Raw genomic sequence first — 24,742 nt, forward strand, 5'->3', positions numbered from 1 at the left:
TGACCTGTGTTGACGCTTCAGCGTAAGGAGCACAGGGGTCGACTGGAGCACCGGCTACTGTCAGAAAGGGTAAAGAGGTGAGACCAATGACCTGAATATTGGACAACGCCTTTAATAAAAGGGGATACTAGAATAACTAAAGGGTTGAGAATGAAGAGAGGAGCCAGGTCCTTGTGTCAGCAACAGAGAACTTTGGCTGGACCACCATGTTGGCACAAGTGTGGTGAAACCCATTCACTTTCATTTTTTCCCCTCTGTCCCAGCAAACTATTTGGAGTGGGTCTAGTGGGATGCGGGGGGGGGGGGGGTCACAGGTCCCCAAGCCAACAGGCACCGCCTCCCGAATCCGCCCCATCATGTCTGTTTCCACGCACTTCGGAAGAGAGGGGAAGATGATGTCAATACGGAAGAATGTGTAATCCCGTTCCTCGCGGCCTCACGTCCTCAGTGAGAAAACAATAATTGTCCGTGAGGTCACAGCTTAGGAATCCCAGAGGCTAAGGCGGTGAAAATAATGACATATTTTAATTAAATCTTTCACTTTGTGAATTGGCAGTTGGAAATCCCATGTTATGGATTTTTATCTCCCTTCCTTCTCCACCAAAATTTCCCTGCTGGATTTTATCTCTCATTTCTCTTTTTTTCCCTCTTTTTGTTTTCCCTCCGTGGAAGCCTTTGAGGTGTCAGTTCAACAAGTTAAGCTCTTTCGCTTCACGTCACAGCCTGACGAGGCCTACGTTCAAATAGCGAGGCAATCAAAATAAAGGCACAATTACTAATCAAGTGATCAAAAAGGAGCGGCTTATGGAGACTTTGAAGTATTAATCCAAAGGAGGGGAGTGAAAGAATTCCCAGAGAGCGGTGTGGGTTGGCCAAAACGTCTGCATTACGACACACAGGATCTTTGTGACAGCGATCGCAGTCAGACTGGAGTCTTTCTGGTGGACATGTGCACAAGGAGGGCTCACAAGCGCTGTGTAATGGGATGTGATCGGGGTCATGTTTGCCTTCCCTGAGCCCAAGGCCTCCGGGCAACCGTGTACGTCTGGGCTAGCAACTGGCAGCTAGTAGTGGGCGTGTAAGTGAGTGAGCAGCTGAGTGACATTGTGACGGTGAGAGGGAAGGAGTGAGCACAGACAGTGCCCACACAGGCCAGTAGATGTCCCTCCATGTTTATAGAGGGCGAGGTGGACTGCTTACCTGACGACCATTCAGCCCTTCCTCACTGGTTTAGGTGTTTTAATGTAAAAGATTGGAAGACATATGGAACATGTATGCTGCATAGGGTTTCTATTTAACACCACCAGCATAACATTAACATCAGAATGTTTTAAAAATCTGTCCAAGCAGTCTGTGAGACAAAAAACTGTCTCATCCATGCGTGTCTATTGACTTCTACCTTCGGCGTCTACACACAGATAAAAAGGGAGTACTGACCATTGGACACAAACAGGCTCTCAGACCCCCCACCTCACACTCACACACACAATTCTCCACTAACTGCACATGGCTCCGTGCTGTGACCAGCTGGTCCATCCAAGCATGTTAGTCATCGGTGTTTCCAACCGCTAAAATGTTTTACAGCTTCATTGAATTTCAGTCGTCTGATTGTGATTGAAAAAGGTTGCTTTGGTTTGTGTCCCGCACCGTTGAGCTATTAGGGCTATTCATTAATGAGACATTGGCTCTTCCCTTAAGGAGGAATCAAACAAACAAACTGCAGCCATGCTAACTCCTAGTCACACAAACACATTACAAGACTTTTTCCCCTTTATTAATTGGTAAAAATAAAAAAAATAAAAAATGTATACATTTATAAATACACACACACACACAGACCCTACCCTAACCCTGACACACACACACAGAGGGCTTTGGAGTCAGATTTTACAGCAACGTCTCACCCCAAACGGCCTATAGCAGATCTAATGAATGTGATGCAGAACGACGTATGATACATGACGTACGATTCATGTTCTACAATCATGTGACAATGATTGTTCCCTACAACACAAATTGCAACCTTCAGAAAAGGAATAGGCATTGAAGCCGAGTCTATAACTATAAGCATCAACATGCATGAATGTTGTAGAACCTATCAATGACAGTTTGCCTGTTGTGGTAAAGAGAAATGCATTATATTTTCCTTTTTACAAATAAATTCAGTTTTTACTCCTTTAATCTGAAATGAATACAGTGAAACCATATGTTCCTGCAGCAACACCTCCTGACAAACACACACACACACACACACAGGCCCTCCACCCCTTTCCTTCAGCTTCTTCCCTCTGTCGATTACTTCCAGCATAACAAGATCTGGGGGCGCTCAGGTTCCAAGAGCTGGTCCCCTCTTGTATATTTTTGTGATGGGATACTAATTCATTCTCAGAGGCTCTGCATAGCAGTAGCATGACACCGACTCTTACATCTGGCATTGGACACTGAACTGGAAGCTGCGCCAACTAGCAGTAAAAGTTCCAGGGCAACAGGCAGGAAGCGAGTCAGAGGGAGTGAGCCAACGGGCCGCGTTGTGCTTGGCCGCCTGCCTCCCTCTGCCAACCACTTCCCCATGCACCATCATTTGCTCCCGGTGCCAGAGGCCGACGAGGCCGAGTGGCACCTGGGACCCGATACTGCTCAAATTGGCTAGGATGAGAATGAGCAGTCGTGGGTGAGACATGAGATGGACTGAGGTGCGTATGTAGTGTGAGATTGTAAAAGGCTGTATGTGGTACGCTGGGAACCGACTGCATGTGTCTGTTTGGTCTGCTCCTGGATGGAGGGGTGCTTTCATCAAAGAACTAGAGATGGGCCTGTGCTTGATTCTACCTCGTGTCATTGGTGGTACATGGCTCTCTGAAGAGAACAGGCAGTGAGCAGAAGAACCGCCTGGGAAGCTTCAAAGCTGTGTGCACCGCCACACGGGTCATTAACCACATTCTGTCTGCAAAATATAACCGTTGAGTTTTTTTTCTTTCAGGTGATAATACAAACAAAATAAAAAAACTCACCAGGTAAAATAGCTCCAGCTTCCCTGACAAGAACACTGGGCTCTTCTCCCTCGCCCTCTTTGTGTCCTCCGATTTCCCCATAGTAGAGGGCAATAATCAGCTCTAAAATGCGGATAAACATGGGCAGCTGCTGATCAGTGATGGACAACTTCAGGCTTTCCACCATGGTTTGGATCTGAAGAAACATGGAAGATAAAATTGTAACTGATTTCGGCATTCACATTACATGCACACATGATTATAAACATATGCTTATTGTGAACAGGAATTCTTAATAAGAACTGGCTCATGGTTGAAATGCACTTGTTGTAAGTCGCTTTGGATAAAAGCGTCAGCTAAATCACATATAATCACATGTAATGTAATGTAATGGTGTCGACCTGCCTCTGAATAACAGGAAGATGTTGGGAGTTGCGTGTGGAGGATGTAATTTGTGCTCCTGGTAAACAAAGTGACAACCAAAGGCTACAAACTACAAAGTGTGGCCTGAATGCAAGTAAAGGTACTGTATAGCAACAAGAAGGAAGGACCAAGTTCCAATAGGTCAGGTCCATTTGGGTTTGATTTAACCTGGAATACAGTCAAGTGGACTTACCAATGCTGTTGCAGGAACAACTACTGCAGATGTCTGTGGTTATGATGACAGGACACCATGAAAACCTTACCAAAGCCACAAGGCCACTTACTGTGTTCAATTTGTTTAACAGATCAAATGAACAAAATTATGGAGCATTATAGTGAAATGATGACGTGACCAGAAGGCAACGTGAGCATCTAATGTAAAAAGGATTATTAACCTCATTATTTGAACCCGTGGTTAAAAATGCATCAGCAGAGGCCGTTCTTTTTATCAGCATAGTTTGCATATTTACACATTCTCAACCTCAGTGGTTTAGTCCAAAAGTTGTTGCTTCATGACATGAGAGCGTCCTCTAGACGGGCTCTTCTCAATCACGGCGTGGTTGACTAGTTCTTGAACATTGATTAACTCAGCCCAGATAGGAATATCTCTCCAGGGCTGCTTTTCTCTAACCAGGCAGACTGAAACAAAATGCCACTTTTCAGAGAAGCAGAACAAAATATACAGATATGCTGTTAAAATATTCCCTAAATAGTCCAAACTAAATACTGATGGAACTACAGAAACTAATCATTATTTGTAGTAAAATTAGCTGTGTAAAACAATGGGCTGAACTTAGTCAGTATCCTGGTATTGACCTGAGCCAAAACTAACCCAAATGTTCCTATTACAACTTTTAAACTCTCAACCACACACATGTGTGAAACACGTTTAGACGATAGCAAAAGCCATCAGAAGGAGCGTGTAAAACACTTTTTTCTGATCTTTGGCTCTGGAAGATGATTCTGTTACTTCTGCTCACTTTGATAACGGATGGGATCTTGGAATTGATGTTGTCGTAGGTGAAATGGAGGCGTGTTCTGAAGGAGCATTTGTAGAGCAGTGGGTCTTGGTAGAACTCGATTTTGCCACTGGCATTCCGCTTGTCCAAGCACACGGTGCAGTCAGCAAAGTTGATGACTTTTCTTAGGACCAGCTCTGGAGCTTCACAGAGGAAAGAAAACATAAAAACAAAATGACTGCATGAAACCCAATGAACGGGTTGACACAGAACCAACATACATGCATTGTACATGCATGTGTGCAGAGGAATCATGAGCCCCCTTACAGAGCAGGCCCTGACAGTGAATCCTCTGAGACAGGCAGTCAGGGAGATTACAGAGCTGGTGTGTTAAGTGACTTTTGTACAACCAAGTGGTGTGTCATCAGATTCTCAATTGTCAATGACTATCTCACCCCTGGCAGCGTGATAAGAGCACTCCTCATTCCCTGAAAGATTTCATCCTGTCTGTGGACAGTGCCAGTAAGTACTGTTGTAACCACTAGTTGACTTACATGTTGGAATAGCCCCCCCACATCACCTTGACAAGACATTCCAACAGACAGAAAATTACCACTGTGATTTCTTTGTTGATACAGGCTGTTGTGACTCCCTGTGAAGAAGCAGCTCTTTCTTCATTGTTATGAAGTAGTTCAAGTTTAAAACAATTGTAATTCCATGGCAGTAACCCTAGAAACGTCAGAGTCAAGAGCTACGCCACAGCTTCTAAACCATAAGCAGCCTGTACCCAGAAGGGATATAGGCCTGCGCTCTTCCTTCAGTTCAGCGCTTGTGTGGAACATCAACATTGGGTGAGATGCCAGGCTTGTGGGACATAAATCGCTCCGTTATCTTTGCATAGTAAAATAGCACAGTTTATGTGCTTTAGGTGGAACACAACAATAACACAATATAGAGTTCTGTGTTAAATGTCAATAACTGGATCGACAAGTTATTGTCTAGTTCTATTGGAAAGGGGGAAATAAATAATTAGTATCTCAAACTATTACAAAAATGACACATTAACCAGGGAGCCATCAAGAGCAAGGCCCCAGAAGGGTGGAGCGTCTTACTGTTCTGTTTACATGTGGCATGCTGAGGTTTAAAATCCATCTACAGTGGTTTCAACGTGTTAAGCCCACTCTGCATTGGACCTGCACATGCTCCCATCAGATGGAGGAGAAGGACTACTGTGGCAGCAGACTGTGGGCATCTAAGCACAGAGCCATGACTGTTGAACCGTAAGTCTGACCTTAACAAGAACAAAACACTTACTGTAGTAAATAGGTTCTTGTCTCAGTGGATTTACTATTTAATCCCACAATCGGGGAATGTAAGCAGCCGTTGCTCACCAGTGATGTCCATGAAGGCCCTCTCCCACATATCGTCCACGGTGTAGCACTCTGCCGAGGTGATGTTGACCGACAGCACAATGTCGTCCTCAACATACTTGAGGATCAGGTTGTTCACCACAATGTTCACGTTGTTCACCACGCGCCGTATCAGACTCTGCACGTAACCTGCCAACACACAAGCAAACGCATGAGGGAGATCTTAAAAAGAATAGGAACTACAAACGGTAGAACAGACAGAAGCTACATTATTACATGTCTACTAATATAAAGAGACAGGGTAAAAAGAGTTAAATCCAAACCCACATTCCCCAAAAGTCTGGGCTCAATACCACTGACCCCAGTCATCCTCTTTGGATCGTAAATAAAACGAGGGCCTGACGTGTTATTCTTCTGCCTCAGCTTATTCCTGGGACATGTGTAAAGGGAAAAGAAGCTAAACATCCATAAGAAAACTTTGTACTTTGTACTCGTCGGCCTGCCTCAACAGTGCTACAAATCCTGGGTGTATTTATGAATCTCTGAAGAGCTCTCCACTCAGATGCTGAAGTCCTTTTTAACCCCAAACTATGCACACGGTGCCTTGAAGGTATCCCTCCCAAGACCGTTGAAACCACCGGGTACACTTCGACGTACAAAAGATTCATTGGATTAGCATACACAGGCCTTGACACATACAAAATACAGACGTTACGCATATTTATATAGGACAAGAGTTATTGAGCGCACAGTAGAACCAAAGTCTTGGGTCTTGACAAGAGGAGAAAAAACAAGTAGGTGAAAACACGCTTTACAATGTGATGGCTGCAGTTGTCTTTCATCACCTACTTTCAAACTTTGAATGCATTACAGGATATGAGTAGAATGGGACAAGCCCTTTGAAAGTTTGTGGTGAAGGAGAGCATGGGCATAAGAAATCCATTTTGTACATGGAAAGAAACAGAAATGTAGAAATAGAGAATTTGGGGCGGAGGGATGGAGCCCCCGATAGATTGGGTTTCAGCGGGGCTGGGGGAGCCGACCTGCAGTGTTACTGGGACCTCCTAATGGCCACAGTGACGCCCAGAAACAGAAGCTTTGCAGGAAAACATACATGTTCAGGTCATTACTCAACCAAGCAAGCAGGAACTTAAAATATTACAGACGAGGGAGTTTTAACCATAAAATATGAAAATATACAGCCATAAATCCTCTTAACCACAGGACCAATAGCATTATTCATTCCTCTCATGTACTGTTAAACACAGTGGCTACAAGTTAAAACATATAAACCTTTAATGTCTTACCCTTATTTTCCAAACCAAATGTTTGTCTTCCTGTATCTACACGCCTGGCGTGGGGAAAAACAGAACCAATAATTGGTCAGAACTAAATGGGGCTGTTGATGAAAATATTTATATGAATTGGTCAACTGTTCTGCCACTTGTACACGGGCCCGTCCATGCATTAGCATAATCCAATTGAAGAAAATCCTCATGAGTTAGCTGCCTGACCAAACAGAGTGGCAGGAAGAGAGGATGACGTAATCTAAACTGGGCTCATAAACGCAATGTGTGTTCGTGACATTTGTGCGTGGCCCTGCATGCATGCGTGTGCTTGTCGGAGTCCCGGTGAGTGCCTGGCTGCTTTTTTTGCGTGCATGAATGTGGCTGTGTGTGCGTCAGTGTGCGCCTTGCGGTTCTGGGGTCAGTGGGGAAAGCTGCTGTCGCACCTGCAGCCCGGCCGTAAAACCGGCACTTTTCCTCCTGCTATTTCCCTCTCTGGATCTAATTTGCCTGTGTCAGTGTGTCTCTCTCTCTCTCTCTCTCTCTTTACACTCTCTTACACTTGCTGTACCTCCTCTTGCCCCGCACCGGACTCCGGGGCCCCCTATCCGTCTCTCTGCAAGCCATCTCGCCACTCTGAACTTCTGTAAACAATTGACACAGCCAGCACCTGTGCTGCGGCCCAAAAGGAGGGAGCCCACTTAAAACTGTTCAACCATAAAATGACTGGAAAAACTAGCTCCTTTATGTGATCTCAGAACAGGAAAAGTACTCTCTTCTGTACAATACAGGAAAGAAACACTATACTGTCCAAGCTCACTATTTTTCCTGAATATGGAAAGAATTAGCATCTATCAGCCATTCCAGTTCGGAGCCGTGGACAGCAAGATTGACCATGAAGTCCATCAGACAATAAATGTTCTGTATGCTGGTCCCCAAGTGTTATACTGGGATGTAATAGGTAGGGTTAACAATGTAGCCAAGAGGACATACATGGTGGCTACCGTTATGTGTTGACTTTACTTCGCTCAGTTATTTGTATATTTATTCTATAAAATATAAAATGCCAGAAATGTAAAGAAGGATCTCAAGAAACAAAATGTTATTATCAGGCTACCACCACCATCACCTACAGCAGGTCTTGAGACCTGGAGAAAGCTTCAGCCTTTACCAGTATGAGATATTCTCTCTCCATAAGTAGCATTTCCCAGTAATACCAGAACAGCTGCTGTATTGATTCATTTAGACTAAAGGCCCCGGTACCAGGATAGCAGTAGCACTGGACCGTGGACTTATCTCAGGAGGGTGTTTGTATTTCAGCCCATGCCAATCTCAATCTCCTCCAATCAAACACAGACTTACACAACACAGCCGTGCATACAAGCAGAATTCTTGCACACAAACATAGAAACAGAAGCGCAGTGAATGAAGGTTTATGGTTTACAACAGTAAATATCTATATGACCTAAACAAAGTAAGAAGATGTTCGAGGGAATGCGCTCACATTTACAGCCAAAAATGCCAAACTGGTGATATCACAACGACAGACCACTTCAACAGTTAGGACTACGTACTTTGTGACCAAGTGCAAATATTAAATTAAATCATAGGGAAAAATAGAAGAACTTGTCCCACAATGCCATAGTACTCCTAATAGAAAGATTGATATGAAACATTGGTGGATAGCTGTAAACCAGTAAAATATTTAACATCAAGGTTATGTGTTGAATTCCAATCAAATCTCCAAAATAATTAGTTATCACATGTGACGAGAAAGAATTCATCCATAGAAACTGTGAGAATGCAGAGACTTGTCATACTAAGCGCCCTTTAGCAGGCCTTTTAAATCTTATTAGAACTTTGATCACAGGTAGCAGGCTGAGCCCCGGTTCAAAGCGACACCTGCCTTTTGAATCTCTTTGATGGCATATAAAACAAAACACAAATGCAACAGAGCAGGATTCTCCTGGAACGGAGTATTGCGGTTCTCACAAACAGTGGCCGCTGGTCCCCCACAAGCAACAGTAAACATAATCACTCACAGAGTCGCCCAAGGTGCAAGCACTTGGTCTTTGGTCTTTGTGTGGCTACCAATCCCATGGCATATGAATTAACATCACTATTTTCCACCACAGGGAAAGCGGGGAGGATAAATTCATTCAGCATGTGAGAGCTTAGGGCCAAACGACTGGATAATTGCTGGTGGCTGCTTTTTAGTGTCGGCCGTGTTTTGTTTGGGCTGTTTTGAAGAGGAGGGGAGCGGAGGATTGTCGACGTGGACTCTGACAAGGAGGTGAGGCCGGCCGGCGTTCTGCGACGCTCTCACTGCTCACACTCTGCCACCAGCCCGTCTGCACACATCAGCCTTGGCAGTGAAACTAGCACGCATAGGGCTAGGATGCAGGAATCAGCTCACCTGGTTAGGCCTTCAATCCTACTCACTCAATGTTTGTTTTCTATTTGAAAAACTTTTTACTTTTATATTTTTTATTATTTTGTTTATGTTGAAGCAGCTGAACATGATATAGCCTTATGTAGGACTACATTTAAAAAGCAATTCAAATATCCCACACAGCCTAAATGCTCCACGTAACAAAGAATAAATAGAATTGTCCTATATATTTTAGTAACAATTGTAGTGTCCACGGGGTGACATGACCTTTAAAACGTCTTTTAAATACAAAGACTCTTGACAGGTTTGTTTTGCAACACGTTCTTAGTAAAACATCCTCCGTCTGAGTCATGCCTGGTTAGTTTTACCCCATCTACCTTTTAACCTCCACCTTTTTAATTAGGACGGCTGAGATTACAGCATTCATCTGCTTCCTTGTTGTTATTGAGGTGCTGCAACCTCTGACCTCAGAGTTGTCTCTACAGCCTGTAATGGGTTGAAACAAGGTCCATTGCTGGAGCAGTGTGGTGTATATTGTCAATTTAACACAAGTACACTAAAAAGCCACACACACACATACCTTAGGGGATCTATTGGAGGCAGGCCCAAAGGGAGCTGGTGGGGTGTGAGGCACCCTGCTTTAACAGCTGGGGAGAGATATTATCTCATAACATGAGGCCTGGAAATGGATCCTCCCCAGATACAAGCAGCCAGGAGTGTAGGTTCATACACTTGTGAGTGAGCCTCATGGTTGGGAGTTAGAATGTGACCTAGCTCTTAAAAGATAAAAACCCCAAACTCTTTCTTTTTATTCCCTTGTCCCCCCCCCTCTCTTTTCCTTACATTTTAGTCTCCCCTTTGCCTCATTCTCCCTCACCTTTGCTGTTTTACCTGTCCCTAGAACCTTTCCTTACATACTGTTATATTCTACAATGTTGTGTCTATGAACATTTTTCAAAATGAAAAAACTAACATTTTTCCAGCTAATTTGTTGTCATTTTTATTTCTAAAAAAGGAAATCCAGTAAAGCCAATAGACAACCCCAATCAAACAATGCTGTTCTATGTGAGGTAAAGTGGGCCAGGAATACATGGCCCTGAAGGAGGCATGTGGTCAAGTGGCCTTGTTGATAGGACCCATCACAGTGTGATTAATCACAGACACCGCCCCCGCTCTCACTGGTTAAAGGTGCAGCGCTACACAGCTCCTCACTAAATTTATTTATTACTGACAGCGGATCAAAATACAGCCTGCATTTGAATCTACAACAAGCCAGTGGATTTGAATCCAAGTGATTGGTCTATTTAGCATTCTGTAGAATCTAAAAGGAAAAACAACAAACCCGGTTCTAATCTCAGTCCTCACTCTGTGGCCCCAACCTCCCACACAGAGGCCACGGCGCGCCTTCCCTGGTGGTCATGGAGGCGGCGCAACCTCGCTGGCCCGGGGGGCCATCGCTCACCTGGGGGTAGGTCTGGGTCGCTGGGGGCAGCCTGCTGAAGGCGGCGGGGCTTGGCCACAGCCTTGGAGCTGTCCGAGACACTTCGACTGGTGGAGCTGGAGCCGCTCTCATTGTCATCCTGAGGATGAAACAGACAAGACGTGAAGTAAGCACTGGTTAGCATAGTTACTTTCAGTTAGAACCACATTCAACTAGTACTTCATTTTACTAGAGAGGACAGTACCAAAGTCCTATGTGAGGCTCTGCAACCTGGACTTGCTTTGATTATTGCTATTTCCATGCATACATTTAATGTTATTGTGGTTGCAATTAATAGGGATTAATAAAGAGACAAAGAATTTCAACTCTTTCCAGCCAAAACACCGTTTGAATAATACGTTTCTCCCCATTAATTCGTAGAGCTCAGAGTATTTTACTTCCTGTGTGCTCGGGGAAAGATGTGTTTCCTGTTCTTCTGAGTTTGTATCCCTAAGGTTGAAATGCACTTATTGTAAGTCGCTTTGGATAAAAGCTTCAGCTAAATGACATGTAGTGTAATGTAATAAAAGATTAATCAGTGATTACACACCAATGTTTTTGAGCCTCCCTCCCATCCCCATTTAACAACGTGCACCGTGTGCTGCACAAATAAACTCTGGTCTTGGGATGAGGGTGAAGGTCTCTCCTACACATCAGCACAAGACATCTGCACTCACCGACCAGTGGCCTGTTAAGCCCAGGAATGTAAGTACAAGACCTGTGTGAGTGTATGTGTGTTTTTGGGGGGCAAGGAAATAGACATCCCCTTCAGAGATGAGCCCGAAGATAAACAAAATCAGGCAAGATTTGGGGATGAGGAGGTTATTTATTGCTTCAGCTTGTAGAGAGAGTTTGAGAGGCTGTGACTAAGACCTGAGTTAAAGCAATAGGGACAAGAACTAAACAGATAAGCCATCAACAGAAAATAGACGGACATTGAGGACATGTAAAGTTTCTACCGGCAAATTAACACCTTCTCCAGGTTTTAAACAGGGCTTGTGACTTGTATACAAGTAGTTGTTAGTGTACTACAACTTGCATGTCTGCAGTTTTTGAATCAGCTCATTAACAAACATTAAATGTGTAAAATCTGTTTGTCCAATTAAAAATACAGCCAGCATCACTGTAAACAGTCAAAACAACCCGTCAATGATTCATTTGGAGAATAGGGAGGAGCGGCCCTTCACCTTCAAATCAGAGCACAATGACTACAACGGCTGGACTTCTGCGTCCCAACCACTGCTAACTGCACAAATACCTCATATTCATTGTCAATGTAGACATAAGTCTGCAACAGAGGAAGGTTGAAGGAGAAGAAACCAAATACGTTACAAGTGTTTTTTTGAACAGTCTTGGAGAGAGGAGTGAATTAACCCCCAGCAGGCATTGATTGGGGTCAGCGCAGCACGGTAACCTTTCCCCAGACGGCCCGGATGCTTAGCTAGTCAGACAATCCGGGCAAAGACAGGGGGCGATCACATGTGTTTGCCATTCAAACGGGGGATCAGATTGTCTTAGGAGTCACCTCTTATCTTGACCAATGTAAACACAGAAGGTGTCAAAAAAACTAATATATTTGGCTACCTGGTGCACACGCACTTCCTCCACGCAGACGAAACCGTTGTGGGAGAAACATGCTGCGCATACTGTATACTCCAACACAGTTAACACACATTCCCTGGTTCTGACACGGTTTAATGAGCCATTTCTCTTTGTGTGGTAATGAAGATTAGGTTTTAAACATACTTTGCATAATTTGAGCTGTGGACACACTTGAGAGAAAGAGAGGCGAGTACCCCCCAGTGCAGCAACGTAAACACCCAATTGCCAAAAGAGAGGAGAGGGGCTCTGGCACAGATATTTACACTTGCCTTCAGTAAGGGCCTCTGTGGTCGGGCGGCATTATGCAGCCAGTTCTCTCCCCATCACTGAGCGGTGGGAATTGGTAAACACAAGGGGAAGAAAAATAAATACTTCATCAACGTTGCAAAGAGTTGAGATTGGGAGAAAATGCTGCTCATTATTCACACTCCACTAGGTAACTTGTCCCCAGTTCTGAAGCTGCATTTGCAATATTTACAGATACAATTATACGATTTTAATGAGCTCAGTTTATGACAAGAAGTGCTCACATTTTGAGGTGTGGCAATAAAACCATCTTAATCCTTTAGTCAAGGTAGGTTTACAATAGGACGTGCTCACATGTTGAGGCATTTAGTTTACGTCACACCCAAGCACATCGGAATAAGAAACGCCGTCCCCGCCCTGCAGACTCTCGCATCTATACCTAAAGGAATGCCGGGCCCTGCAGGCCAAGAGTACATTGAGTTCAACGGCTCAAACTGCCACTAAAGCACATGACTGCCAAATTTGGAAGTAGCGCAATTAAGCGCTCAATGTCACCGTGGCCAGTAAGCAATTCTCCAGAGGGGAAAAATGCCTTTTCAGAGGGAAGCCCTGAGACAAACAAAGCCCGCCTCAGCTGCTGCCGGGAAAGCCGATCCCTCCAATGCCACGGCAGGGCACAGGAACAGGAGGGGGAGAGAGGGAAATAAAGAACCAGGGAAAGACAGAAGGACCAGGAAAGGAGGCACGTCGACTTAGCTGTTGACCAAGATGACGGTAGCACAAAAAAAATGTAAAAGGGGATCAGAGGCACAAAAAAAAAAGAATCACACAGCAAGAGAAAGTTAAGAACAAAAGTGAGACTTGGAGACAATGAGACCAGAATAAAAAGGGAAAAAACGGAGCGGGTCATGGCAGTGTGAGTGACAGGAAAGAGGGACCCCCTAGCCAGAGGGTAAGTGGGCACCCATGGAGGGTTAGGGCACAGGAAGGGCAGGCCTGACCTCTGCCCCCCTTGTAGACGTCTGGCTCAGTCAGGGCCTGGGAGGCAGTGAGTTGAACCTGTCTACAGGGTTGTCCCTCACCGGAGCTGCTCGACACATTAGCCCAACCCCACCACCACCTCCAGCTATTAAAACAGCACCTCTGCAGACACTGTCACAGTCGTCCTAGTCCAAACAAACAAGCCAGAACGCTGAGACACCAGAAACTCTCGGTCTTCTCTCCAGGTACTCCAGCTTCCTCCCACAGTCCAAAGACAGGCTCTGGGGTTTAGGGTGATTGGGAACTCTAAATTGCCCTTAGGTGTGTGGATGTGAGTGTGAATGGTTGTTTGTCTCTGTTTTGCCCTGCTATCGGCTGGCGACCAATCCAGAGTGTTCGACCTGTGTGCAGGATGGGCGGTTTTTTGGAGATGGATGGATGGACAAATAGGTTTGGTGGAACACTTCAGGTGCCAGCATGCAAACAGTTTAACAAAGTGATGACACCTGTTGGAACGTGATAACTTAAATGTTCCAACCCAATACATGTGTTTTCCAAGCTTCTGTTTAAACCGTTATGTGTGACATACACATTTAAATATGTATACATTATATGTATACACTACTTGTTGCTATTTGTTGCCACGTGAGGCTTTCACTTAGACATCTGTTGGCCTCAAACAAAACTGAAATTGCTGGGGGGGTTTTATCCCCATTGCACAATTCTTGAAAAATTTGACATTTTCTTATTTATTCATCCACAAATTACAAAGCAATTTTTCAATTTAAGCTCACGCGGGGGGGTGAACGTTTTGGCAGAGATTAGCAGTTGACTACCTCGCATGCCTGCAACCACCGGATCTTTGAAAGCCAAACATTTTTTAAACTGGTCTATTTCACACTGTTTCAGCAGATTAATGGCTGCACGCCGAAGACCATCGCTGGATAAACACGCTCTTTGTTATTGTTGTTTTTTCCTCTGCAGGTTGCTGAGCGAACTCATGCTGACATCAAAGCATTAGGCCTGGAGATTGGAGGCCAGGCAGTGGAGGGTGAACGCCTATGGAGTGAGAAAATAAATGAAGGAAACCCAATAGCTCCTTATCTCATACAGCCCCCCCCCCCCCCCTCCTCCAACTCCAAATCACTCATATATGCACACAAACATAGACACGCTGGGTCTGACAAGTAGAGGCCCTGTCCCCCATGTCAGGGCCCACAAAGCACCGTCCCTGGGGAGGGTCGGGCAATCAGACCTCCCTCATTCAACAAAAGCACTCAGGGACGACACAATTTGCTGTATAATAATAGAAAAGCCTCTCTAATATTGGCCGCCAGGCTGCACAAAGCCCAAATCCTCACTCCGTTTCATCTTCTTCCTCTACAAGCTATGTGGATGTGATCTTCTTTGTCCCTCCTCATCTCCTCCATAAGCAGCGAGTGTGAAGCTTGTTTAAACACCAATGACCCTGGTTCTCACACCAATGGCTTCCAGCTGGCATCTGGGGGGAACAGAGCCTGGAAAAGTGGCCCAGCATTTTCATATATACAGTCACAGTTTGGGATGGTTCCAGTGATGTCAAAAACGGTGCACGGCCATTGATGACGACCCCCGCTGGAATGTGAGCTGGAGAGAACGTAGCGCGGGTCGACTCGAATTACCTTTTCTTTAACGTCCCTTGGTTTTGGAACACATCCATCAGCCCGAAACAAAAATGTGCCTGCTAATGGGTTTTTAATGAAACTGTAACAAATGCAGAAAGCCATTACAGCATGATTAAAGACAGTGATTTCATTTTCTCCTCAAGCAGAGGTGGACCAGGAAGGGCCACTGCCAGACACAACTGGAGGACAGTATTTCTCACACTGACTACACGAGCAAGAGTTATTAATACTTGCAAAAATGCTCTGCAATGGGCATATGAATTCCAACGCACACATCTACACCGCGAATGTGCACTAAAGATAAACAGCACAAGCAAAAGAACGCGCAGTCGCACACGGAGACCCATACTAGTAAAGGTCGCAGAAGAACTATGCTACTGGAATCAATGGCATTGAGGAATTAGGGCCGAGATGAATATCACTTTGTATGACATTCTGAATAATTATCTCAGTGAAAACAGCTCATTACAAAAATGTGCTCCCTCTGTCTCTTTCCTCCTGTTCCCCTGTCTCAGAGTAATTAAATCCACTACGGAGATAGACTATCCCCACTTTCACTGCCTTCTGTGTAATGCAGTCAGGAAATATTACAGTCCTAAAATGTAGAAGATGTGCTCCAGTATTTCAACTGACTGAACTGGTGTATTCTTAGAGGAAGTGATGAGGATCTGAATGAGCTCAGCTTACAAAGTAGACTAAACTCTAAAGCTAAAAAAAACCTACTTTCAGCATTTTGGAATGTGTGGGTGTGTTCTATGATACATCCAGCAGCACATGCTGCTAAAGCAATCACTAAGCATTTAATAGTTTACAACTTTCAGAAAATGGCAAAGATGTGACAGTCAAATGAATGTGCTACTCCCTGAAGTTAAAATGTAGCGGTTATGATTTTCATTAAATAAAAGATAAACAAAAGATTTTTCACAATTAATTTTTTGTGAAACCACACACACCGCAACTATTCAGGAAATACTGCATCTTAACCGTCAGTTAAACAAAACCCCCCTGACTTCGTATGTAGGGGAGACGGCCCATAAAATGATGCATCCCACTCTGGCATTATTTGAAACTCTCATTATTTTCTTTATAGTCAAATTCATCATCGTTTTTTCAAAACCTTCATACGTCTATCATTTCTGTAACCTCAACAAAACATAAACAGACTTGTGGGATTTTGTTCAAATGCTTTCAAAAGGATGCGTTCAAGCTTTGTAACAGCAGTACAATGGCTTTCATTGTTTTTCCAAGCAAAGGCCTCCGTTCTCCCAGAAGTCCAAACATATAAGACGTTCATTAGAGAAGGGCAGCGGGGATGAGGATAAGAGTCCAACGCGACATTACTAAAATATGTGGCTTTGAAGCAGGAGGAATCACAACAGCACTGGTGACGTAATGCTGGTCGCTCTTCCAACAGCACCCAAGTTAATCTGTGCCTCCAACACAAACAGGACGACTAGTTAACGACACCCCTCGGCACTAGCAAAGCACTACCAATAGAATTTGAAAGAAGGATGTACAGTACCAATCAAAAGTTTGGACACACTTTCCCATTAAAATGAATGACGAAAGGAGTCCAGACTTTTGACTGAAATAATGAGTTTGGAGCAGCAAAAAGAGAAATAATGGTTGACTGTATAACAGTTGAACATCGAGGTCAAACAAATAATGTCTAAATAAATAAATAAATCTCAAAATTCAATTTCAAAGTAATTCATAAATACAGAAATTGAGCAATAACCAATTTTTTAGGTCTCACAATGCCATGCTTACAAAAACCATTCATGTTATTGCATATTCCCAGGGCAAGGAGGCTCAAAAGTGAGCAACTTCATTTCATGGATGGATGGCTACATGGCTGGATTATTTGGAAGAGAGAACACCTAATTGGTAAGTAGGTTAAACAGTTGAATGGTTTCTATTGCTCCCTGTGGATGTGGATAAAGACACGATGGCGTCTCATCATATGCTCAACAGGAGAAAAACACTGAAAACGAGTGACATGTGACCCGAAACCTCAAAAACCTCCTCACCAAATGGACCAAAATGGGTTAGACAAATATGTTACATATTTGTTCGTGGGGGGTGTACGGAGAGGGCAGCTGCTTTATGATACTTATCTCTGATAACTTATCTCTGATGTGGTCTACATTGAAAAGCTTGAAACTTGATGGAAATTTAAAAAAAGAAATACTTTGCAGATGTTTGGAGGAACCAACCAACCTACGCTCGTCGGAGGAAGAGCTTTTCTATCAATGATTGATGCGATGCAACTGAATACATGGAATCCTCTCTGTGCCGTATCACACACCTCAATCACACCTGTAGCTGCTCAGTTCTGCAGAGAGTGATCAAATGTTTCATCTGCCTCCTAAGGGACAGAAAACAATCTTCACATTGTGAGAGGTAAAACCTCCTCAAAGGTAACCATTGCCATACTAGATGTGACCCGTTTGAGTGAATTGGAGCAATTATCTGTCGTATTGATTCAAGTCAAAGAAGTTTTCTTTAGTCCTATGAGCTTGTAGCATAAACACTACAGTAGCTGCTCCAGTTAAAGTTTGCCTAATCCATGCATAAAAAAAGGTTTCTTTGTTACAAAATACCTTTTTTGCTTGTGGTTTCTCCAACAGTAAGCAGGTTAATAGTGAAACATTACAAAGCAGAGGGAGTGCGAGGTCAGCGTTCTTTCATCCCTACTAACAATGTTTTGTTTTCCCCAAATTGCTGTTCAAACAAACATTTGAAGTCAAAGTTATTCTAATCCCAAGACTTGATTAAAGGCCAAGAAAGAGGCATTCAGAATGACAGACTGCTGACTAGCAGTGGAACCAGGCCGAACATAAACAGAGACAGCATAGGTCTTCCTTTCATTGGAGACCATTAAAACTCTGCCCAGTGACCTCTTAATGTTAACATGACAGGTCCCTGCCGATGACCTGCACTGCACGTTTACTGTTATTGCACCTGACACGCAGAGCCTTTGTCTCACTGCTGAAGAGAAGCAAAGATTGGGGGGAAAAGAAAAAAGGGACAAAAACAACGGTTAGAGAACAAAAAACCAAAACAGAAAAGGCAGTGTGTGTGTGTGTGTGTGGTGTTTAGGAGGGGAGAGAAGGGGACGACACACAGGGAGAGAATGGGAAAGAGGGAGAAATTGTTCCTGATTTAGATCTGAGAGGCTCTGGTCCCTCAGATGTCTCCATCAGCTAACCACAAGCCCAGGCTGAGCATGTGAGGCATGCTGCTTACGCTGGCACAGCTACCCCCTAATGCTAATAACTGCAATGTGTTAGCTACAATAAAACACTCGGCACAGAGCCTTGACGCACGCACACACGGAAAACCACACATCTTAGTCAAGTCCACAAGGACACACATGGGGGAATTCCCATACGCCTATTTGATTTCTAATCACAATATTAACGAGGCACCAGTTATATATAACGTGGTTAATCTACTCTAGATAAACATTGTTCATTTCCTACATTAAATGAATTAATAACCCTCAAAAATGGGAAGGAAAAATATCATCATTCAGAGATAATTCCATTTTATTTTGGCCTGTTGCTTAAAAGAAAATAGTGGTCAGGAAGTGATTTTAAGGTAAACTGCCATTCATCTGTCAAAAAGTGAAACATCCCCGTTCTGAGCTTTGGCCATTTCTTCATACACAATATTAAGTACATTATACAAGACATAAGCACCGCTTGAACGATGTAAGCGCCATCCTCCAGGAACAGCGCGAGCAGTGGTTGAGGCTACTCTGACAACTTAATTGCACATGTGAGGTGCAGCTGGAAGGCATGCACTGCAGAGGCCTAAGTGTTCTTGGAGAGTCTCAGTGCTCTGAAACCAGCGAGATAGAATAAATCAAACGGAGAGAAATGGGAGAGGACTTTCCGTGTTGAGAAATACCAAAGCCACATTGCAGGAGGGTTTGAGCACGCAAGCGGAATGCAGCGGGCCTTGTGTTTGCAAGCTTTTCATACGCCGGGTTCCACAGCAACGGAGGTGCTGTCATCATTCATCAGATTACTTGAGAGATGGAAAACTGTCAACTTTGGTTAGGAAAAAAGAAATCATTTCAATTACATCCTTGAAGCTAGAACCAAGTTCTTGACCAGGGATTGCGGGTCTCCTCTTGGTTTCATCAGCATAACGAAGTAAGACATTTTTCAATTCTTAACTTAAATTTGCAACGACAAAGCAAGCAAGAGAGGGAGCCCAATAACCAGAATGCAGTCCACTTTTACTATTTCAAAGATTAAAAATGCAACAAAAGGTGACAATATTGTTTTGAGAATTTTAAATGGCAGATAAACGTTAAAAGTGTTAATATCGGTAGCGCCTGCTTTCTATTCATCTCTGATGTATAATATGTGTAAAGTTACTAATCTTTAGTCTGCAGAGTTGTATGTGCTTAGAGCAAGTAGCGTAGTAGAGTATTAACCCTTTGTGTCCGCACAGGGACCTTTGGCTTGTTCGGAGCTGCTCGAAAACATTTTTCCACAATTAAATGATGTTAAAAATACCGGCATGCAAAGCTGAAAGTGCACATTTTAATCTCCTTCTCTTAAGGGAATGCGTTAAATATCTGCAAGTTGTTATAAGTTGAAGAAAACCCCTAGGCTAAATCACTCAAGCCGAGGCTTAACATCTGAAACCTGACTTTCAACTTTTTTTATATTAATCAGAACCTTTTATTGTAAAATATATCACATATGGATTTGACTCATGGATGTGAATAGTGCATTAGAACAAACAATAAACAATGTGCCCCAGTCAAGAGAGAAATGTACAGTAAAATATGTGATAAAATGTGATTATATTGTGAACCGTTGTGATGCTGCATCTCAAACAATTAGTTTCCCAATATATCTGCTCTCTGGTCAACTGGAAATGATCAGTTAAAATGTTTTATGTAAGATTAGTAGCACATGAGAGTGTTGATCATGTTGGTCATTTAAAAGCAATATGGCCAAAGTCACACAAACGGCACTCAATCAAGATCTAGAGGTTTATTATCTTTCCAGATAACTACATGACTTCTTCACACAACCCCCTCGTCTTCCCTCCCCCAGCGTCGGGAGTCACACATTGTGCAATTATTCATATTACATTCTTCTTCTCTTACCCACACATGGCCAGCAGAGATAAAAGCAAACACCATGGAGTCCGCTGCATTGTGCGGCAAGTGAAATCTAAGGCATGTTCCCAGACACAACAAAGAGTGGGGCTCAACTTCTGTATCACATCTGCACTCCTTTGGCTTAAGGAATCACTCATTGTTACATCCACAGTAGCTGAATAGAGTCTGTGGATAGAGCTGAATTTAGCATTGGACAAAAAGATTTGCTACCGATTGGCTCTGCATGGAAGCTTTTGCCGGTTAACATGCCCTAACTAAAAGATGACGTCATCATTTCCAAAACGCGAGTGAAATTATTCATAGGACAAAAGTGGTGAGGGTCTGCTAAGTGAAGCACACACTCACCCTCTGACATGAAACACAGACCACCCACAGGTTGTGTAACATGCAGTCATACAAGCCAATGTTTCTCCACTGAGAAATGACACACAGGGGCACTCAGTTACTGTGCTACTTGGGTGTCACTTTCTGAACCACCCAAAAGAATATAGTATATACATCCCTAAAAATGTGGTTATATGGAAATGAATAGAAGGCACATATCTGGTTGCTTTGGTTTGCCCCACACCCCCAAAAAAGAATATGAATTGAACTAATGAAATGAAAGGCTGTTGTGTCAAGCACAGCGCAGTCTTTACAGCAACATAAAGTGGTGAACGTGCTCCCTAATTTAATGCAACATCTCCCTGTAGTGTCCGTTTAGATTTACAAGCACGTGCTGTTTCCTAATTGCAACATATTATCTTCCCTGAATGTCTCTCCAAAGAAAGCAGTAATAAAGCAAACATTAGCCCTAATTGCAAGGTAATCGTTTCCTAGACTGCAACATCACCGGGAGCACCCGCCTTGTAATGTGCCCCATTGAGGGATTGTAGTCCGGATGGCCTGAGAGCAGGGATTAAATGGTGGAGCAGCAGCATCCTGCCCACAGTGTATTGCTCACCACTTGACTCACTTGGCGCAGGAAGCCGTTCGTGAAGAATCCCCCCCACCCCCGTCCTAACAGGTTTCCTGTGTCAGAAGAGCCAAAGTAACCTCATCCCACCAGGAAAACCAAAGCTTCATCAAATCTCCAAGAGGCTGTGGGTTGTGTAGCGTGTGCATTGCCTGGTGCGGACGCTTTGGATCAGTCCACAAACAGGGAGCAGTGCAAGCGGTCATTTATACAGAGACATGTATTGGTTATACTTAAACAGACTGCATGACGCCACCAAATCCAGTCTTACCAGTAACATCTCCGAGTTGCCAATATAAGACAACGTGTTATATTCTGCACACCCCATCCGTATGTAACGGGACAAATCAGGTGGGTCACAAAACAACAATGGCAGTGGGATTCCACAATAAGTTTACACAAAGGCTGATGAACTATAAAAGCTTTCAAAACGACTCCCAAGATTTTCCCCTCTGATGTTCAATCCACTTCTGTCTCTCTCTCCATAGTTGTCTTTGTCTCTCATCAGTCTCTCATCTCTCTGGCTTCCAAACTGCCTAAGGAATCAACAATGGGCCAACATGACAGCATCTTTTTATTATTTACATGAAGAGATGGGTTTTGTTACCGCTACGGGGGTTGGATCCAAGTGTCTGCGCCCTCTTTCTACTCAGTCCTGAAGACGAGGCCCCTCTGAGCTGATGATCACATGGATTTAGGGTGCAATCTCTGTAAGCCATTTGCTCCCTGCGAGCCGGAGAATCAAAGGAAAGATTTCCGGATGGCATAGGGACGGAGATTATCCAGTTTGTGCTATCTGATTGCAAACTTCCACAGGGCTGTTTTTGTCTTACTTGTTGAACTTTTTCCTTTGTGTTTGCTGACTTGTGAAAGAAGAGCTGCATGGCCACAAAGTGACAGAGGACACTGGCTAAGGTTTTACTTGATGTGACGTCTTAAAATGTAGTCCTTCTGTTTTCCATTGTCTCTTAGAGCGTTCACGCTGTCAAAGAAAGGGACATGTTGCAATTTAACCCATCACAAATTAAAGCACAAGTACAACAGAACACAAAAAACGTAACACAGGAGCTAGAAACAGACCAGGCATCCATGTAGCATCAACTAACTCAGAGACCAGGTCACACTGTTTTAAACATTGATAATATAATCAGCAGAAATGGATAAAGAAGCATTTGATTTAACGACCAATTAGGTAAAGGAAAATCATTTTAAAAAATTGAGTTCAGAAAATAACATCAGTTTGCTGTAATGCAGCCTCTAGGCCCGGAAAGGATAACAACCAGGCCATATTATTACATTCAAAGTCGAAGGAGATATCTAGCAATAATCATTATGTTACCCAGCCATATCTTGGAGGTTTTTTTGACGGGGATTCCCTAAATCCCATGTAGTACACATTATTTAGGAGCAATGAGGTCTGGTGGTGTAAAGCCCTAAAAATAGCTCGGAAGGAATTTAACAGAAGAAAGTGCCAAACCATCAAGTCTCTGAGGCACCTACCCAAATCATCTAGAGGCAATGCATCAATCAGACTCCCACATCAGTCTGAAATGCACTCAGCACCCATAAAGCTCCCAGATAAAGCAGCCAGCCGAGCCAAAACCAGAAAGGCCCTCCTCGGTAAACCCAAGCCCTTATCTTTATCTCGTAAAAACAAAGAGTTTCTGAAAGTGTTACGATCCACTGGAACTGCTGTCCAGCACAGTACCTCCCTGCCTCTGCTGATCATACCTCATCTTCAGCATCTGGAGCAGTATGCATTAATGTACAAACAGAAATATGCTCTTCATTTTGCAACATTATTCCAATGATAGCACAATGATAGCAAGCCACGCCCCCTTTCAGGCCCGAATGAAGCGGGAAAAGGGACGCGAATGAAGCGAAATAACTACAACTAGTAGTAGTACTACTCGGGCGAGTAAAGCGTGGTGTAAATTTGCTTAGCTTTTGGTGTCAACGCAGCCCCAGTTCAATCTTGCTCCCCAGTGCTACAACTATCCATAAATTATTTGATTAATTATTACCCCGTGTCCCAAGATTGCTATTTCATTTTTTTGAACGGCCTCAAATTAAATAGTTCATTCTTATGGAGAAATGCATGAGGGGCCACATCCAGTGTGTGCATAAAAGGAAAGAAGTTAAAGTTGACTGCTAGAAAAACCCTTTCATCTCCATGACCAATCTCCTGTTACATACATTGAGCACTTAGGCATAGACCAGGGCTTAGTCTAAATTCACGTGGAGATGTCTATACTCATTATTTGAGTCACACAAGAATGAAAAGGATTTACGTTTTTGGACTTAAGAAAATAGAAGATACATGTAGAATGAATCTGATAATGTTCAAGTAGTGGTAGTGATTGGATTGGACTTTAGAACATAAAAAGGCTTATGTGAAACCTAATGGGTTTTGTTTGTAAATGGCCGCCCTCCAGTTTTTAAAATTGAATGTCAGAAACAAGTTGACGTGTTTTCTACTATTCAACTATTGATAAATGTCCTCATTATATCTCATTTGAAGCAATTACACTGTCAGCGGGAGCTGTAATCTCCCACTGCAGCTACACGCCGAAATTTCCACATTTGCTGGAAACTATAATTGTGAGCTGCTCTTGGTGCTTTGCAGATGGGCCCCATTGAGCAATCTGAATATCACTAATATTACCAAGCTCCTCTCGGGGGAAAAGCACGAACATTTTTTAAAAAGGCTCCTAATAATTCCGGAGCTCTTAATGAACTTCAAAAGAAGCAGGGATGTTTTCACAGGCCAGCGCTCGGGCTTTAACAGTAATTAGGAAAACAAACCATATTAATGGTATCATTTATCATTTCCACACTTTGGCCACTTGAGGCCCACCACAAAGTTCCTGTCTCTACTGAACAAAAGAAACACCAGTAATCTACTCAAACTGAAATTTACTATTTTCCATACACATTTTTTTCAAATCCTGTGGGCCGTCACCCAAATTACTTGAGGGCTTCAGGGAAAACTGTCATGGCCCGGGTTTTTGCGTACAGCCATGCCAAACTCCCTGCAGCCCTGCTAGAATCTGATTAAAACTGGACCAGGGCCTGACGTGCACATGTACAGGATATCTAACCTGCAGAGAAACACAATCTGGTTGCTGAGTCTAATGTGACAAAGGCCAGCACATTTTGGAGGGAAATTCTCTTTGCTGACCAACGTGATAGAGTGCCACCACGGCGATGACATGACAGATTTTCGGATGTCAAAAGTGTAATAA

General features: G+C 43.5%; 1 protein-coding gene across 4 annotated transcripts in view; it reads right to left on the bottom strand.

Annotated features, from left to right (window-relative positions):
- LOC119197296 (intermembrane lipid transfer protein VPS13B-like) overlaps window positions 1-24,742 on the bottom strand; it is a 265,877-nt gene that overhangs the window by 235,381 nt on the left and 5,754 nt on the right. For all 4 annotated transcript variants that reach the window (XM_062565592.1, XM_037453487.2, XM_062565593.1 and 1 more), the window contains exons 4-7: window positions 10,883-11,000; window positions 5,764-5,931; window positions 4,394-4,575; window positions 3,012-3,186 (exon numbers count right to left, since the gene is read on the bottom strand). In XM_062565592.1, coding sequence (XP_062421576.1) covers window positions 3,012-3,186; window positions 4,394-4,575; window positions 5,764-5,931; window positions 10,883-11,000 — 643 coding nt within the window. The remainder of the gene's footprint in view (window positions 1-3,011; window positions 3,187-4,393; window positions 4,576-5,763; window positions 5,932-10,882; window positions 11,001-24,742) is intronic.

Source organism: Pungitius pungitius, chromosome 11 (assembly GCF_949316345.1).
Source record: "Pungitius pungitius chromosome 11, fPunPun2.1, whole genome shotgun sequence".
NCBI lineage: Eukaryota > Metazoa > Chordata > Actinopteri > Perciformes > Gasterosteidae > Pungitius > Pungitius pungitius.